The 13,890-nt window shown below is 42.7% G+C and overlaps 1 protein-coding gene across 3 annotated transcripts in view; it reads left to right on the top strand.

The window, feature by feature from the left end:
* Positions 1 to 13,890, top strand: part of WDR86 (WD repeat domain 86) — a 51,687-nt gene that overhangs the window by 29,765 nt on the left and 8,032 nt on the right. For all 3 annotated transcript variants that reach the window (XM_043965802.1, XM_043965803.1, XM_043965804.1), the window contains one exon: positions 11,431 to 11,566. In XM_043965802.1, coding sequence (XP_043821737.1) covers positions 11,431 to 11,566 — 136 coding nt within the window. The remainder of the gene's footprint in view (positions 1 to 11,430; positions 11,567 to 13,890) is intronic.

A 13,890-nucleotide genomic window follows, 5' to 3' on the forward strand; every position in this document is an offset into this window, starting at 1 on the left:
AAAGGCAGGGATTGATTATTAAGAGCTTTCCAACAGGTTGGAAAACAGATGGGTCTAATGGGCAAAGAAGGGGGCTTTGTGCTGGGCCTTATCAGCTTGATGGTGAATTTGCAGATGTGGGAGGTTGACCTGCATGATCCCTACAAGTGGATGGCCGGGGGCAGCTAGGTGGCACAGTGGATAGAGCACCGGCCCTGGAGTCAGGAGTACCTGAGTTCAAATCCGGCCTCAGACATTCAACACTTACTAGTTGTGTGATCCTGGGCAAGTTACTTAACCCTCATTGCCTCACTAAAAATTTTTTAAAAAATTTAAAAACTTTCAAGAAAAACCAAAACAAGTGGATGGCCTATTATATAATCCTTCCAAGGTTCTTCCCTTCGGTGGCATCTTAGAAAGTGAAAGGCAGCTGGTGTAACAACTTCCTACATTCCTAGGTTTAGATCCCTAAGAGACTTTAGAAATCATTTAATACAAAGATCATTTTACAGCTATGGAAAATAAAGCCTAGAATAGCGATGTGACCTGCCTACCGTCATATACCATATATACTAAGTGGCAAAGTCATGATTCAAACCCAGATGCTCTGACTCTCCAAGACCATTTCTATTAGACCGTGCTGCCTCAGGGTGTTCCTCAGGGGCAGCTAGATGGCTCTGGGCTAGACTGCTAGGCCTGGACTCAGGAAAGCCTGAGTTCAAATTTGGCTTTAGAGATTTACTACATTTATGTCCCCAGACAAGTCACTTAACCTCTGTTTGCCTCAGTTTCCATATCTATAAAGTTGAGATAATAATAGCACCTACCTCCCCGGGTTGTTGTGAGACTCAAATGAGATGATTGTAAAGTACTTAGATCACAGCGTCTGGCACATAATAAGCTCTTAATAAATGCTTATTGCCTTCCCTCTTCCACAACTCATCGTCATTTCTTGCCCTTGTTTTAATGTTTAATGACACACCAAGAAGAAAACCTGACTTTGCTCCATTTAGAAAAAGATATTGGCTTTCTCAGATGCCTGGTATTCCCTAAGAATTGTGGAGGAGATAGGTCAGTAAGTAGTCAGTGTGATGTTGATGATTGCCATTAGTGTGTTATCGTAGTATTATTAGTGGCAAAAATGTATGCTGAAATATAAACTGGAAACTCTTTGCTTTATGAAAAGACTCTAGTTCCCTTAGGACATTTGAAAGAAATTTAATTACCACAAATTTTATTGACATTTTTTTTTAGAAATGTATCAATGGCAAGAAGCAGGGTCTGTTTGGGATGAAGTAAAACACATATAAAATCATAGCCCTTGTGTTCACTCGAGGCTGTTTTCTTTTAGTTTATCCCATCGCACCCACTCATCCAGCTTGGAGACAAAAGAGAGTGCCTGCAGACTCAGGGGCTGAAGGAGAAACAGCTGTTTGTCTGCGGTTTTCCATTCAGATCAACTGGGGGTGTTTGTTGGAATCCAAGATTGCATATTTAGATAAAGGGACAACTATGTTGGGTTTTTTTTTCCTGGAGAAGTTATATTAACACCATGTTAAGGTCATTACAGTCCAACTAGAGTCGGACAATTCTTTTTTGTTTCTTCCTGCCACCCCCAACATATTGCATGTACAATGCTGTTTCATGTCCCTTAGAGAAAGAAATAAAATGCTCTGGTGGAAGGAAGGAATGAAAAGTCACCATGTGGATAGGGACCAAGCCATTGCCACCCCATTGAAATGATCCTCATTCCTCCAGAGGCTATCCAGTTTTAGCAGCCCACTTGGGTATTCAGAGAAGAGCTCCAGACCAGATAATCCACTAGCCTGAGCAATTTAGGGAATCAAACATGCAAATTGAATAGTTTGGGCCAAAGGAACTATGCTGTGCAATTTATGCCTCCAAGGAGGAGCAAGGGGGATAAAGCTTTAAACTTCCCTTCTGAAGCCCCAGAGAGATTCTGATCATCAGAAATGCTATCAGCTAAAGACCTCTGAGGAGAAAACCTGCTACCTCCTTTGAATGCCCGTAGTGAGGAGGAAATCTCCAGAGCTTCTTTTGATCAGCTCCATTTATTAGGAAGTTTGTCCTTTTACATTAAGCCAAAATCTGTCTTTGCAGCTTTTACATATGGTTCCCCGTTCTTCCCTCTGCAGCCAAGCAGAAAAGACTGATCCCTCTTCTCTGTGGTGGCCCTTTAAGTACTTAAAGTGTACAAAGGCAGATTGAAATTGAAATCTCAACATAGGAGTTGGTTAGGTTGGCAAGGACAGACCTGGAACCTGTGGGCTAAAAAATAAATACTCTGGTCTCCCCTTCTTAGCTTCAGTATCCCTGGACTCTGTTGAACTCTGTGCACAGCATCTAGAAGATAAGGTGTGGCCCCAAGAGCAGCCCAGCTCACCGAGAGAGAGAGAGAGAGAGAGAGAGAGAGAGAGAGAGAGAGAGAGAGAGAGAGAGAGAGAGAGAGAGAGAGAGAGTGAGAGTCTTATTTATGCTTGGATTAGTATGTTCAGAAACATATATGTCCAGCTTGGGGCGGGGGAGTTATTTGTGCAGAGACTTCAGCATAACTAGCTTCACGTACCCTCGCTCATTGAGGATCTTCTAGATTTGAGAGGCTAATTCTAAGGAGTGGAGACATGATTAGGCTGTCCTGCCCATTCTCTAACATTAAGCAGTTAAGACTTGCTAAAAGCATTAAACATTACCTCTGAGCCACTTTTTAGTGAAAGCAAAACCAAACACACAGTTCTCAAACGTTCTGGTAAGATTTATTGAAGGATGTGAGTTATTGTAGGATGAATTATAGCTGGCCAGATCTTGGATGGATAATGAATATGGGGAACATGAGGAAGGGCAAACTCTTCTAGGGCTTCAAAGATTCTTCTGGTTCTTTGCCAGCTTCTTTCAAGCTGCTGCAAGTTAACTGTATCTGTGCAAGGGTCTCAGGATGAGTTTTGGACAGCAATGTGATTCAAACTGGGATGTTGCTGCAAATGTATTGGAAAAAAAGCTTCCACTTCTAACATTAATCCTTATCAATAGTTACCTGACCCTAAAAATATTCTTGAAGACTTAGCACTCGTTGGTCAAGGTGAGCTTGTAGACAGTCTTTTCTGAGGGCGACTTGGCAAAGACACATAAACCTAGTTCTTAGATGGTGTTTCCCACACTTATGTTTGCTCCTGGAACCAACTAGATCTTGGTTCCTATTTAAAACACTCAAAAGCCTTAGGTGTAGGTACCAATTGTCTGGAAAAATGCCTTTGGTGGATCAGTTCACATAATTAGCCTAAGGATGGTATATGGTCATTGGGATAGTATATGACATATACTATCCATCCATCTTAGGATGGATGGTTTTGCCCAACTTTAATACTAATATCCTGATAACAAGCTACTGTTTCTTGGAATGGGGGACAATAATACTGGATTTATTCCTCACTTAGCCTCCCTTCTACAGGTTTAAACATTCATAAATCAGTACCACTTCAAGTCACTGGGTGGGTCACAGCAATCAAAATAAGGCACCAGCTGATGAAAAAAAGACTAGGTCCAGCTTCCTCCATGCCAAAAATCTAATGTCTAGATAAGCCAGCCCTCTGAATAATCAAAAAGGGCCCAGGCTAGGACTGAGCAGCATGTCTGTTTATCGGATCATTGAGTTTAGTGTTGGAAGGTATCTTAGAGATTCTCTTATCTAACTCCTTCATCTTATAGATAAGGAAACTGAGTCTGGGAGAGGTTAATTAATAAGAAACAGAGGCAGGATTCAAACCCAGATCCTTTGATTTGAAATGCAGTATCCTTTCCATTTTGCAGTGTTGCCTTTTTGCCTTTTTGATAGTAAATGTCTAGGGATTGTGAAATCATGGACAGGAAACTGAAAGACTGAGGGACTTGCTTGGTATATGAATTATTACTGATGATTGAAGGTAGAGGTTTTAGAACAGAAATGAGTTTGTGGGAAAATTAGTAGCTAAGCTAAGAAGTTATTGTGAGCAATTGAGATTTTGTTTTCTGGGCTGTGGATTAAGATATGAGAGTGATTCTTGGCCAGGAATAGGCTCTTTGCCAGCAATGGAGTTCATTTAATGAGGACCAGGGGAAAAAAAAGATTTGCCTGGAGACTTATTGATCTGATTCAAAGGACTTTAAGTAAGTGTAGAATGAAAAAAATTGCCCAGATTTCCCTGCCAAACTAGATACTAAAGGGAACAGCAGTAAAATAATGGAAGAAAAATCGCAGTAGATGTTTCTAGTAATTCTTAAGAAGATATAATGATAATTACAATAAGGAAGAGGAAGCAAAAGCAGTAATTGTGGTCTCTTAGATGAAAGTGCATAAAACCAGAGATTTTAATATTAAGAGGATAATATGAACTTGTAAATATCATAGAGACTTGTTGGTTGTGACTGATCACTATAATATGCCTGCAGAAGGGTAGACCCTTTTATGATACATGAATATTTCTCTCTTATATTGAATAATGAATTATTCTATTAGGACCAGGTTTTACCCCATTTTCTATTTTCTCATCCAGAAATTAACCATTGTGGGAAATCTCTCTTAAAGATTTACCTAGGCCAAGATCTAATCAGACAATAAAAGATATTCTAATTTTAGGCTAATGGATTATATTACTGCTCATTGTGTTTGCTCAGACAAGTCCTGGGAAAATGCTGGTTCTCCCTATTATCAAGCTCAGGTGACATGGAAATTGATGTCTCTTTGACCAAGATTTGAGTGACCTAAGTCACAGTACCCAAAGATTTGGGTACTCCCATTTGATTAACTAATCAGAGGTGATTAGGTATCCCTCAGGAATACCTCCTCTTTGAAGGGCATATAAACTATGACCCCACCACCATTAGGGATCTTTTGATCTAAGAGAGATGGACAAATGACCATCCCTTTATTAATAAGATGACAAAATTACCCAGAAACTATGTCTCTTGAACATTTTAAAATGTCACACTCTTTAAAAGGAATTATGTAGATTGAAACTAATTATGGCTTTTGATACTGAAAAATATGATTATCAAACCATTGTTAGTGATCTTTGAGAAATCATGGAGAAGAAGAGGAGTATTCTGAGAATGGCAATTACCAGAGGTCTTGGATTTGGGACTGGTTAAATAATTTGATGCAGAGAGTATTGGTCAGTATATCAGTATTAGCCAGGAGTGGGTTGCCTAGTAGAGTTCCAACAGACAGTGTTCAAAACTCTTATCACTGACCTGGATGAAGTCAATAAAGACACGCTTAGTGAATCTTTGGATGACCCAAAGCTGAGAGAGAGTGACTGAAGGATGGAATTGGGAACCACAAAGACATTCACAGATTAGAATATTGGGCCAAATATAAGGTGATGAATTTTGTTGGCTGGGAATGTAAAGTATTGAGCTTGGGTTAAGTACAGAAGAAAGTACAGGAGAAAGGAGCACCAGCTAGAGAACAGCTCTTGAGAAAAAGACCTTGGTGTTTTCATGGGTTGTAAGCTCCATGTGAGTCAGCAAAGTAATATGGCAGCCAAGAAGCTAATTTGTTTTCGGTCTGTATTAATGGAATTATAGTGAAGCGTAGTTTTCTGAATGAGAGAACTACTACTGTTTTACTCTGCCCAGGTCAGATCACATCTGGATTATTGTGCTTGGATCTAGCTCCCATATTTTAGGAGAAGATAAAGCAGGACCAGGGGTAGTGACCAGGATAGTAGTTGACTAGAAACTACACCACGAGAGAAATAATGAAAGGAATTAGGCTATGATAGAAAAGGCGCTGCATTTGGAACCAGAAGCCCTAGGTTTGAATTCTGGATCTTTTGTTCAGTGCTTGTGAAGCTTTGGACAAGTCACTTAGACTTTGTGCATTTCATCTAAAAAGATAAGGAGTTTCCTCATCTAAAAGATAAAGAGTTTGGAGTGGATGATTTGTAAGGGCCTTTTAAACCCTAAAATCCTCTAATTCTTCTGATCTTAGTTGAGGACATTTAGCCCAAGGGAATGGAAACTTAGAGGAAATTCGATAGCTGTCTACAAAAATTGGAAGGGTTGTCAGCCTTGTTTTCCTTAGCCCCAGAGGTCAGAAATAGAAAAGGGGGGTTGACATACCAAAGAGGCAGTTATCAGCTCTATATAAGGAAAACCTTCTTAAGAATCAAAGCTAGGGGCAGCTAGGTGGCGCAGTGGATAGAGCACTGGCCCTGGATTCAGGAGGACCTGAATTCAGATCTGGCCTCAGACACTTGACACTTACTAGCTGTGTGACTCTGGGCAAGTCACTTAACCCTCTTTGCCCTGCAAAAAAAAAAAAAAAAAAAGAAAAGAAAAAGAAAGAAAGAAAAAAGAAATCATGAAGAATCAAAGCTGTCCAAGAATGCAATGGGCATCAGATGATGCAAGAATGCATCAGATAGGCAGTTTGTCATCATTGGAGGTAAGAATTGATCTAGATGGCCTCTGAGGTCCCTTCCATCCCTAGGAATCTATTAGAAGAAAAGGGTTGGGGCAGCTAGGTGGCGCAGTGGATAGAGCACTGGCCCTGGATTCAGGAGTACCTGAGTTCAAATCTGGCCTCAGACACTTAACACTTACTAGCTGTGTGACCCTGGGCAAATCACTTAACCCCAATTGCCTCACTTAAAAAAACAAACAAACAAAAACAAAAACAAAAAAAGAAGAAGAAAAGGGTTGGGAGGGAGAGTGGAGAGTGTCGGAGAGGCAGGTTATCAGTGAGACTCAGATTATTTTAGAGCGAAGAGAGATCTTTTAGATAGATCTAAAAAGTTCTAGGGCATCTAGAGGTAAGGTAAATGGTCCTTAGGCACAATTCTGGAATGTAGGTAAGGCAAATACTCATTTTACAAGGGAGGAAACTGAGGCCCAGAGAAGCTGTGGTTTGCCCAAGGCCACACAGATAGTTATTAGCAGAGACAGTGTGAAAACCCATCTCCATGGGTTAGTCTCCTGGAGCCCACTGAGTTCACTTTGCCTTGTACCACCCTGCTTATTGGCTGTAGTTAAGCTCCTACTACCCGCACCCCTAAAGGAGTGCAGAATTTGTACTTGAGGCTCCAGCATTTAATTTTATTTGTGATAGCTTCTACTCTCCATGATCATTCACTGCCTGGGACGGCGAGTTCTCATTTTTCAGCTCACCAGGGATGGTATCCATAGAATATAAAGTGGGGCAGTGCCTGCTGTGTATCTGAGGATTAGCAGACTCTCACAGGGCAAGAAGGGTGCAACAAAATGATCAATGGATCTGTGCCTAATGGAAAGGCACTGCCTCCCCATCCCCCTTAGTCATGGACTGCTGGCATGAGTCCTCTGCTGTGTGAAGGAGAGGGATTGGTGTTCTATTCCATATTTCCTTTCTTCATCTCTCAGGCTCCCTTGGGCCACTGTCAACTAAATAGGAAATTAGCCAAAATGAACAGAGATGAGCCTGAGTTAGCCAAGGAAAATATTTCACTGAGCCTCTCTTACTGAGCCCCAGATCCTGGTGGATCAGAATTTGTCATTGTTACCTCCTGATCATTTTCAAAGAAGAGAACTTATAAACACTGGGTGGTTTGGAACTAGAAGGTAGAGAGAACTAGAAGGTTTTCTCCTTCATTATCATCACTGTCAATGAACATTTCTTGAGTGCAGAACCTGGTGTTAGATGTTAGGAATATAAAGAAGGTCCATGCTCTCAATTAGAGTCTAATGGGGAAAAAAGAACATACTTATAAGAACAAAAAGTAACACATATTAGTTGGCAAATAAATAAGAGACCATAATAATGCTACTAGTTAGAGGAGGAAGAGACCCCTGAGTGATACAAAGCCAGGGAAGGCTTTGTAGAAGTAAGGTATGAGCTGGGCCTTGAAGGATGAATAGGCCTTAGCTGAGTAGAGAGGAGTAGGGGGGATGTTCTAGGTACAGAGAATAGTATGAGCAAAAGCGTGAGAGAGACAATATGAATAGCGTATTTGAGGATGGTCAGGAGACCTCTTTAGCCCCAGAGTAGAAGGTTTGTGTGGAGGTATGGTAGGAGATCAAGTTGGAATGATGAGCTAGACCAACACTGTTGTTGAAAGCTCTGAATGGCAAGCTCAGGAATCTGGTATTTATATTTTAGGAAGCAAGGAACTATCAGAGCTGCAATTTGTATGGAATGAACAAAGTTCTGCCTTCACAGCATTGTCAACCAGAGACCCATACTTCCTCACGTGGTCTGTCCCCGTGACTCACTTTGGTGGCATAGCACATTCACACTTCGCCTCTACGCTGAAGCTCCTATCATGGTCCCAGCTCTCTTCTGGGGTCCCCTTCTTCCCAACCCGCAAGGGCTCAACAGCCCCCTTCTTTGGGTAATGATCACCCCTGAAGTAGTACTGTCCTATGCATTGCTTCACCACAATGTCCTCCACCACAAGAGATTTTGTTCCAGGTACAATTGTGGTTTCTTATGGCTTTAGAAGCAATTGAGGGTTTTTGATCATAAGATTATAAAAAACAGTGATCAGTTTTACAGCAGATTAATTGTCATTAAATAAAGTCACGGCCAAGGGATTTGTACCCTCGGTGGTGACAAATATCCCCTGGACTTTGGAGTAACCAAGTCATCAAGAAAAGCATTTTAAGTTTTCTCTAAATCAAAACACTGAACCATCAATAAGAAACAACAGATTTTGGAGTCAGAAAATCCAAGTTCCTCTCTGGACTCTCTCCTTATCTGTGTGACTCCACCTTACCTGAACTCAGTTTCCTCCTCCAGACATATGATGCAAAGATGGCTTGGGGGAACAGTAGGAAGAGCCCAGGACATTGCTAGACCTGCCTTTATGCATCTGTAAAATGAGTTGAACTAGATAGTCTCAGAGATTCCTTCCAGCTCTAGACCTATAAGCCTATGGTCAAATGATTTCCAGCTCTCTTCCATGAGCCTGTGAAATATTTATGAGCACCTACTGTGTGCTTATCCCTGTGCTAGGCATCATGAAAGCTACTGATTAAAGTACCCTAGCACACACATGGTCCATGGAATCTTGGCACCAGAAGGGACCATGGAAGCCATCTAATCCAGAGGAGAAAACTCAGGCCTAGGGAAGTGACTTACTCAAAGTCATGCAGCTAAGAAAAAGAGTAAGGATTTTAACCCAAATCCTCCCACTCCAGAGCCAGTGCTTGCATCCTCAGCCTCAAAGGTCTTACAATCCAGTTGGAGTGATAAAATACATTCATTGAGAGCACAGCAGGAGAGGAGGCCAATGGAAACTAGACTGGGAAAGGTGAGGTTTGAGATAGACCTAGGAAGAATGGAAAATATTCACATGAGTAATGGGGCTGGGAAGGAGTAGAGTAATGAAGGAATTCTGGGTTAGAAAGAAATATGAGTGGGGCAGCTAGGTGGCGCAGTAGATGTAGCACCAGCCCTGGATTCAGGAGGACCTGAATTCAAATCCGACCTCAGACACTTGACACTTAATAGCTATGTGACCCTGAGCAAGTCAACCCCCATTGCCGCCCCCCCAAAATGCCCCACAAATAAAAATAAATATGAGTGAAGAAGGAGGAAATAACTATATTTGAAAGGACAACTATGGCTTCCTTTTTCAGACAAGATCAATGTTTGAATTTCTTCCGCTTAACTATACTAATTTATCCCAAAGGGGAAGGAAGAGACTTTCATTTCTGGAAGAAGGGCCTTGAGCAGGGAGTGGGAGGTAGTAATAGTGATGTCATTAAATGAAAGAAAGAAAAAAGCGTCAATGTCCCATTTTTAAAATATGCTGGAGGAGACATGCAAGCAGAGACAAATTGCTAGTACTGTGTTCAATTTAATGTATGCTTAAGACCAAACAAGATATCCATGATGGAGGATTTTCAGAGGATGCCTGGAAACAATTTGGACAGATGCTCGCCTGGATTTTCTGATGGACATGGCCCTGAAACCACATGGCTGTGCCCATTGTGAAGGTTTTGAGTGCATCGCCCTCCACAGATGCTCCAATCCTTTAAGTGGCCAAGTGCAGACAATGTGATAGCTTCTTGAACCAGCCAGTGCATCCCCGACCCTCTGCAATGAGATGATGTTTCCTGACATTCCTCTCCCAGGGAGCATCCCGGGGTGGGAACAGCACTGTAGAGTGCCCTGGCCAGACTGCAGAGGCATCCGGTTACCAGTGTTCCTGGTGAATGGTTTCTTTAACTGGGGCTCCTGCTTGGTCTGGAAATGTTTAGTCTAGGGATGTTTTCAAGAATTATTTTCACAGTCTCAGTATTTCTTCAATAGGTCTTATACAGGGCAACAAGTCTCAGGGATAGAAAGGGCTGTGACCAGAAAGCAGAGAAAAAGCTGAGTTTCGATACCTTTGTACCAGTCTTCTAAACTCTCTTCCCTGTATCCCAGAGTCCCTCTTAGTGGTTCATCAGCAGAACAACTCTGTGTCAAGAAAAGCAGCGATTCAGGCAAAGATTTGATTGAGTACCTCCTCCCTCCCTCTCCAAGTGTCCTCCTCCCTACTCATCAACTCCTTATTTCCTCATCTCTCACCTCTTGCCATGGTGCCCAAGAGTCTCAGGCCACAGCCCCTGGCTGTCTACATTTCCCTTTCCCCAGCTCTCCACTCTTACCGCCTTCCCTGATCCCATATGAACCTATTCCTTCTCTCCCTTCTCCCCCAACATAAACCCATTTCCATCCTGTGTTCCCATTCTCCCACTTCCCTGTCTTCTTCTAGGCACAAAGGTTCTTAACCTTTTTTTGTATCATCCCAGGGGCTCAGGAAGTGCTTTTTCTTGCATTCAGTCATTACCGTTTTCAGGTGCCTAGTTAAGTGGCTTTACAGAGTATGGGATCGCCTTTTAATTACCCTGACTCTCACAAGAAGGCCAAGTGGCTTAAAAAGATTCCTGCAAAGAAACGGAAAATTAAAGACACATACTCTAATGCTGGAATGGATGTAGAACCGCCATTTCTGCTCCTAGTGTGATGTCTTTGTGAGCCACCTTTAAATAAATTATTTTGAAAATGTTTGTCATCTCTCATTCTTTTTTTTGGGGGGGGGCAGGGCAATAAGGGTTAAGTGACTTGCCCAGGGTCACACAGCTAGTAAGTGTCAACTGTCTGAGGTCGGATTTGAACTCAGGTACTCCTGAATCCAGGGTTGGTGCTCTATCTTCTGCGCCACCTAGCTGCCCCCCCCTCTCATTCTTTTTAATGTCTATTTTGTATACATTTTACAATGTACATAATATACTCATCTAGCAGTATGTGTATAACATAAATAGACATGAATAGAGAAAAATAAAATTAAAATTAAACAAGTTTATGTATATTGGGGGTTTGGACCCCCAAATTCCTTACTGATGGTGTGGACAATCAAAAACAATGAAGAGAGGGCTGTGTTCCTGTTGGTGCTGATCCTTCTTCCTCCTCCTCCTCCTCCCTTGCAGCTGGTGAATCGGCACTTGTACTCGGGAAGTGCAGACAGGACAGTGAAGTGCTGGCTGGCAGACACTGGGGAGAGTGTGCGCACGTTCAGAGCCCACAAGCATAGCGTGAGTGCCCTCAAGTACCACGCCGGCACCCGTAAGTGGCCCTTCTTCCTGGCTGTCCCCTCCCCTAAGCAGCCTGTGCTATTCTCCCTCTCCCAGGGAGGTAGGTGGTCACACTCCTCAGAATCTGAGGTCATTCCCTTTGTTAGACTTCAGAGCACGTGACCTGTGACCTTGGCGCTGGTCTACTCCGTTGCCTCTTTGTAACCAGAGGAAGGAAGTGCACTTAATCTGATGCACAGCTTCAGGATAATTATTACTGTTTCTGGTAGTGTGGTGGGGGAGAAAGAATACCTACACTTGGTATCCTGACTCTGAGGACCTAAGAGCTATGGGGCTTTAGGTGCATCACTTAAGGCATCTGAGCCTCAGTTTCTTCTGTAAAATGATACAGTAATACTTAGGCTACCTACCTCACAGGATAGTTGTGAAGAAACCATCCTGGTAAACCTCAAAGGGCTATAAAATATGAATTATTGCAACTAAAAGGTCATTTTTTTTTTTAGGCAATTGGGGTTAAGTGACTTGCCCAGGGTCACACAGCTAGTAAGTATTAAGTGTCTGAGGCCGGATTTGAACTCAGGTCCTCCTGACTCCAGGGCCGGTGCTCTATCCACTGTGCCATCTAGCTGCCCCTAAAAGATCATTTTTACATCCAGTCATTCTGTTTTCAGTTCTTAATCAATTACTCCTTGGGGGAGGAACCTATTGGAAAGCTTGCTTGTGCACCACTGCCCTCCACACAAACTTGCAGCTAACTCCTGGCAAGTGCTTGGAAGTTTCTATTGAGTGCTCCCCTTCTCCCTTGTATCCCTAAAGGAGTTAGGTGGTAGATTGGATAGACCTCTGGGTCTGAAGTCAGGAAGAATAGAGTTCAGATTTAATCTCCGACAGACTAGTTGTATCTGTGTAACTGAGCAAGTCACTTACCTGCTGTCTACCTCAGTTTCCTCATGTATAAAATGGGTTAGTAATAGCACCTACCTCCCAGGGTTGTTGTGAGACTCAAGTGAGATATTACTTTGAAAACCTTAAAGGGTTATGCCAATGCTAGCTATAATTTTTCTTAATATTATTATTATTATTAATTATTTAAAGCTGAAAGGGATCTTGGGGATAATCCAGTCCAGCCCTCTCATTTCACATGTAAGAAAACTGTGGCCTCAAGAGGTTAAGTGATTTACCTATAGGTCATAAATGGCAGAGCCAACATTTGAACCCAGAACCTCTGACTCCATTACCTTCTCCACTGCGTTGTTCTGTCATCCCATCCCATAACAGAGCACAGTTAGGATTTCTGCGTGTTCTGACCTCTCAAGCTGAAAAGCAAGCACTAGGCAAGGATAGAATTCTCATGATCCAGGATCAGACAGAGAAGAAACAGTGTCCTCAGGGCCCCCAAAGGAAGCAAGCATTTATTAAGCACCTGTTTTGTACCTGGCATGGTGCTAAGTGCTTGAGAGATGTTCTCTCATCGACTATTAACAATCCATTCTACAGATGAAACTGAGGCAGAGAAAAGTTAAGTGACTTATCCTGGGTCATACAGCTAGTAAGTATCTGAAGTTGAATTTGAACTCGGAGCTTCCTGACTTCAGGACCAGTGTTCTCTCTACTGTGTCTCTAGCCCATGCATCATACTTGGTTAAGTCACAAGCACCTGCTATGGATCCAAACCTGTGCTAGGTGGGATAAGGGGAGAAGCGAGAAGAAGATAAGCGCTCGTTTCTATACCTTCAAAGATTTACAAGGCACTTTCGTAACCACCTTGTGAGGTAGGTCATTCAAGGAGCAAACTGAGGTTGAGAAGCTAGGTAAGTGCCCACGGTCGTGAGACCATGGTGTGAACCCAGTGGGTCTCAAAGTTTGCACTTAAATCTGGGTCCTCTGACTTCAAGTCTGACATGGTCCTCACCCTCCAGAATTTTCCTATCTTGCCTCTCATGACCTGTCAAACCAATCATCTGTTTGCTTGCACATCACAGGTACACTCCATGAATCCATATCTGGGTAGGGATCCTCAAGACCACCTGACATATTTTCCACCCAAACTTTGCTCTGCTGTTCCTTGGTCTCCCCCTTCCCAAAAGTCAGTTCTCCATCCCTCTCTATCACTCTCATTCCTCATCCCTGTGGCCCTAACTCCTGTCCCACCTTCTCAGATTTCCTGCAAGTTCTGGCAAGAAAGAAAAATGACCTTTTGAGTACACCTGTGAGAGTCCCCTACCTTGTCCGCACCCACACCCCAGCCCCACAGCTGGGGAGAGGAAGGAGGAGGTGGCTGCTGACTAGGTGACAGGGTCAGGCTCACAGGGGAATCATAAAATCCATTTTCACAGTCAGTTTCAGAGGTGTCAG

The sequence above is a fragment of the Dromiciops gliroides genome, chromosome 5, assembly GCF_019393635.1.
Source record: "Dromiciops gliroides isolate mDroGli1 chromosome 5, mDroGli1.pri, whole genome shotgun sequence".
NCBI classification, from domain to species: Eukaryota; Metazoa; Chordata; class Mammalia; order Microbiotheria; family Microbiotheriidae; genus Dromiciops; species Dromiciops gliroides.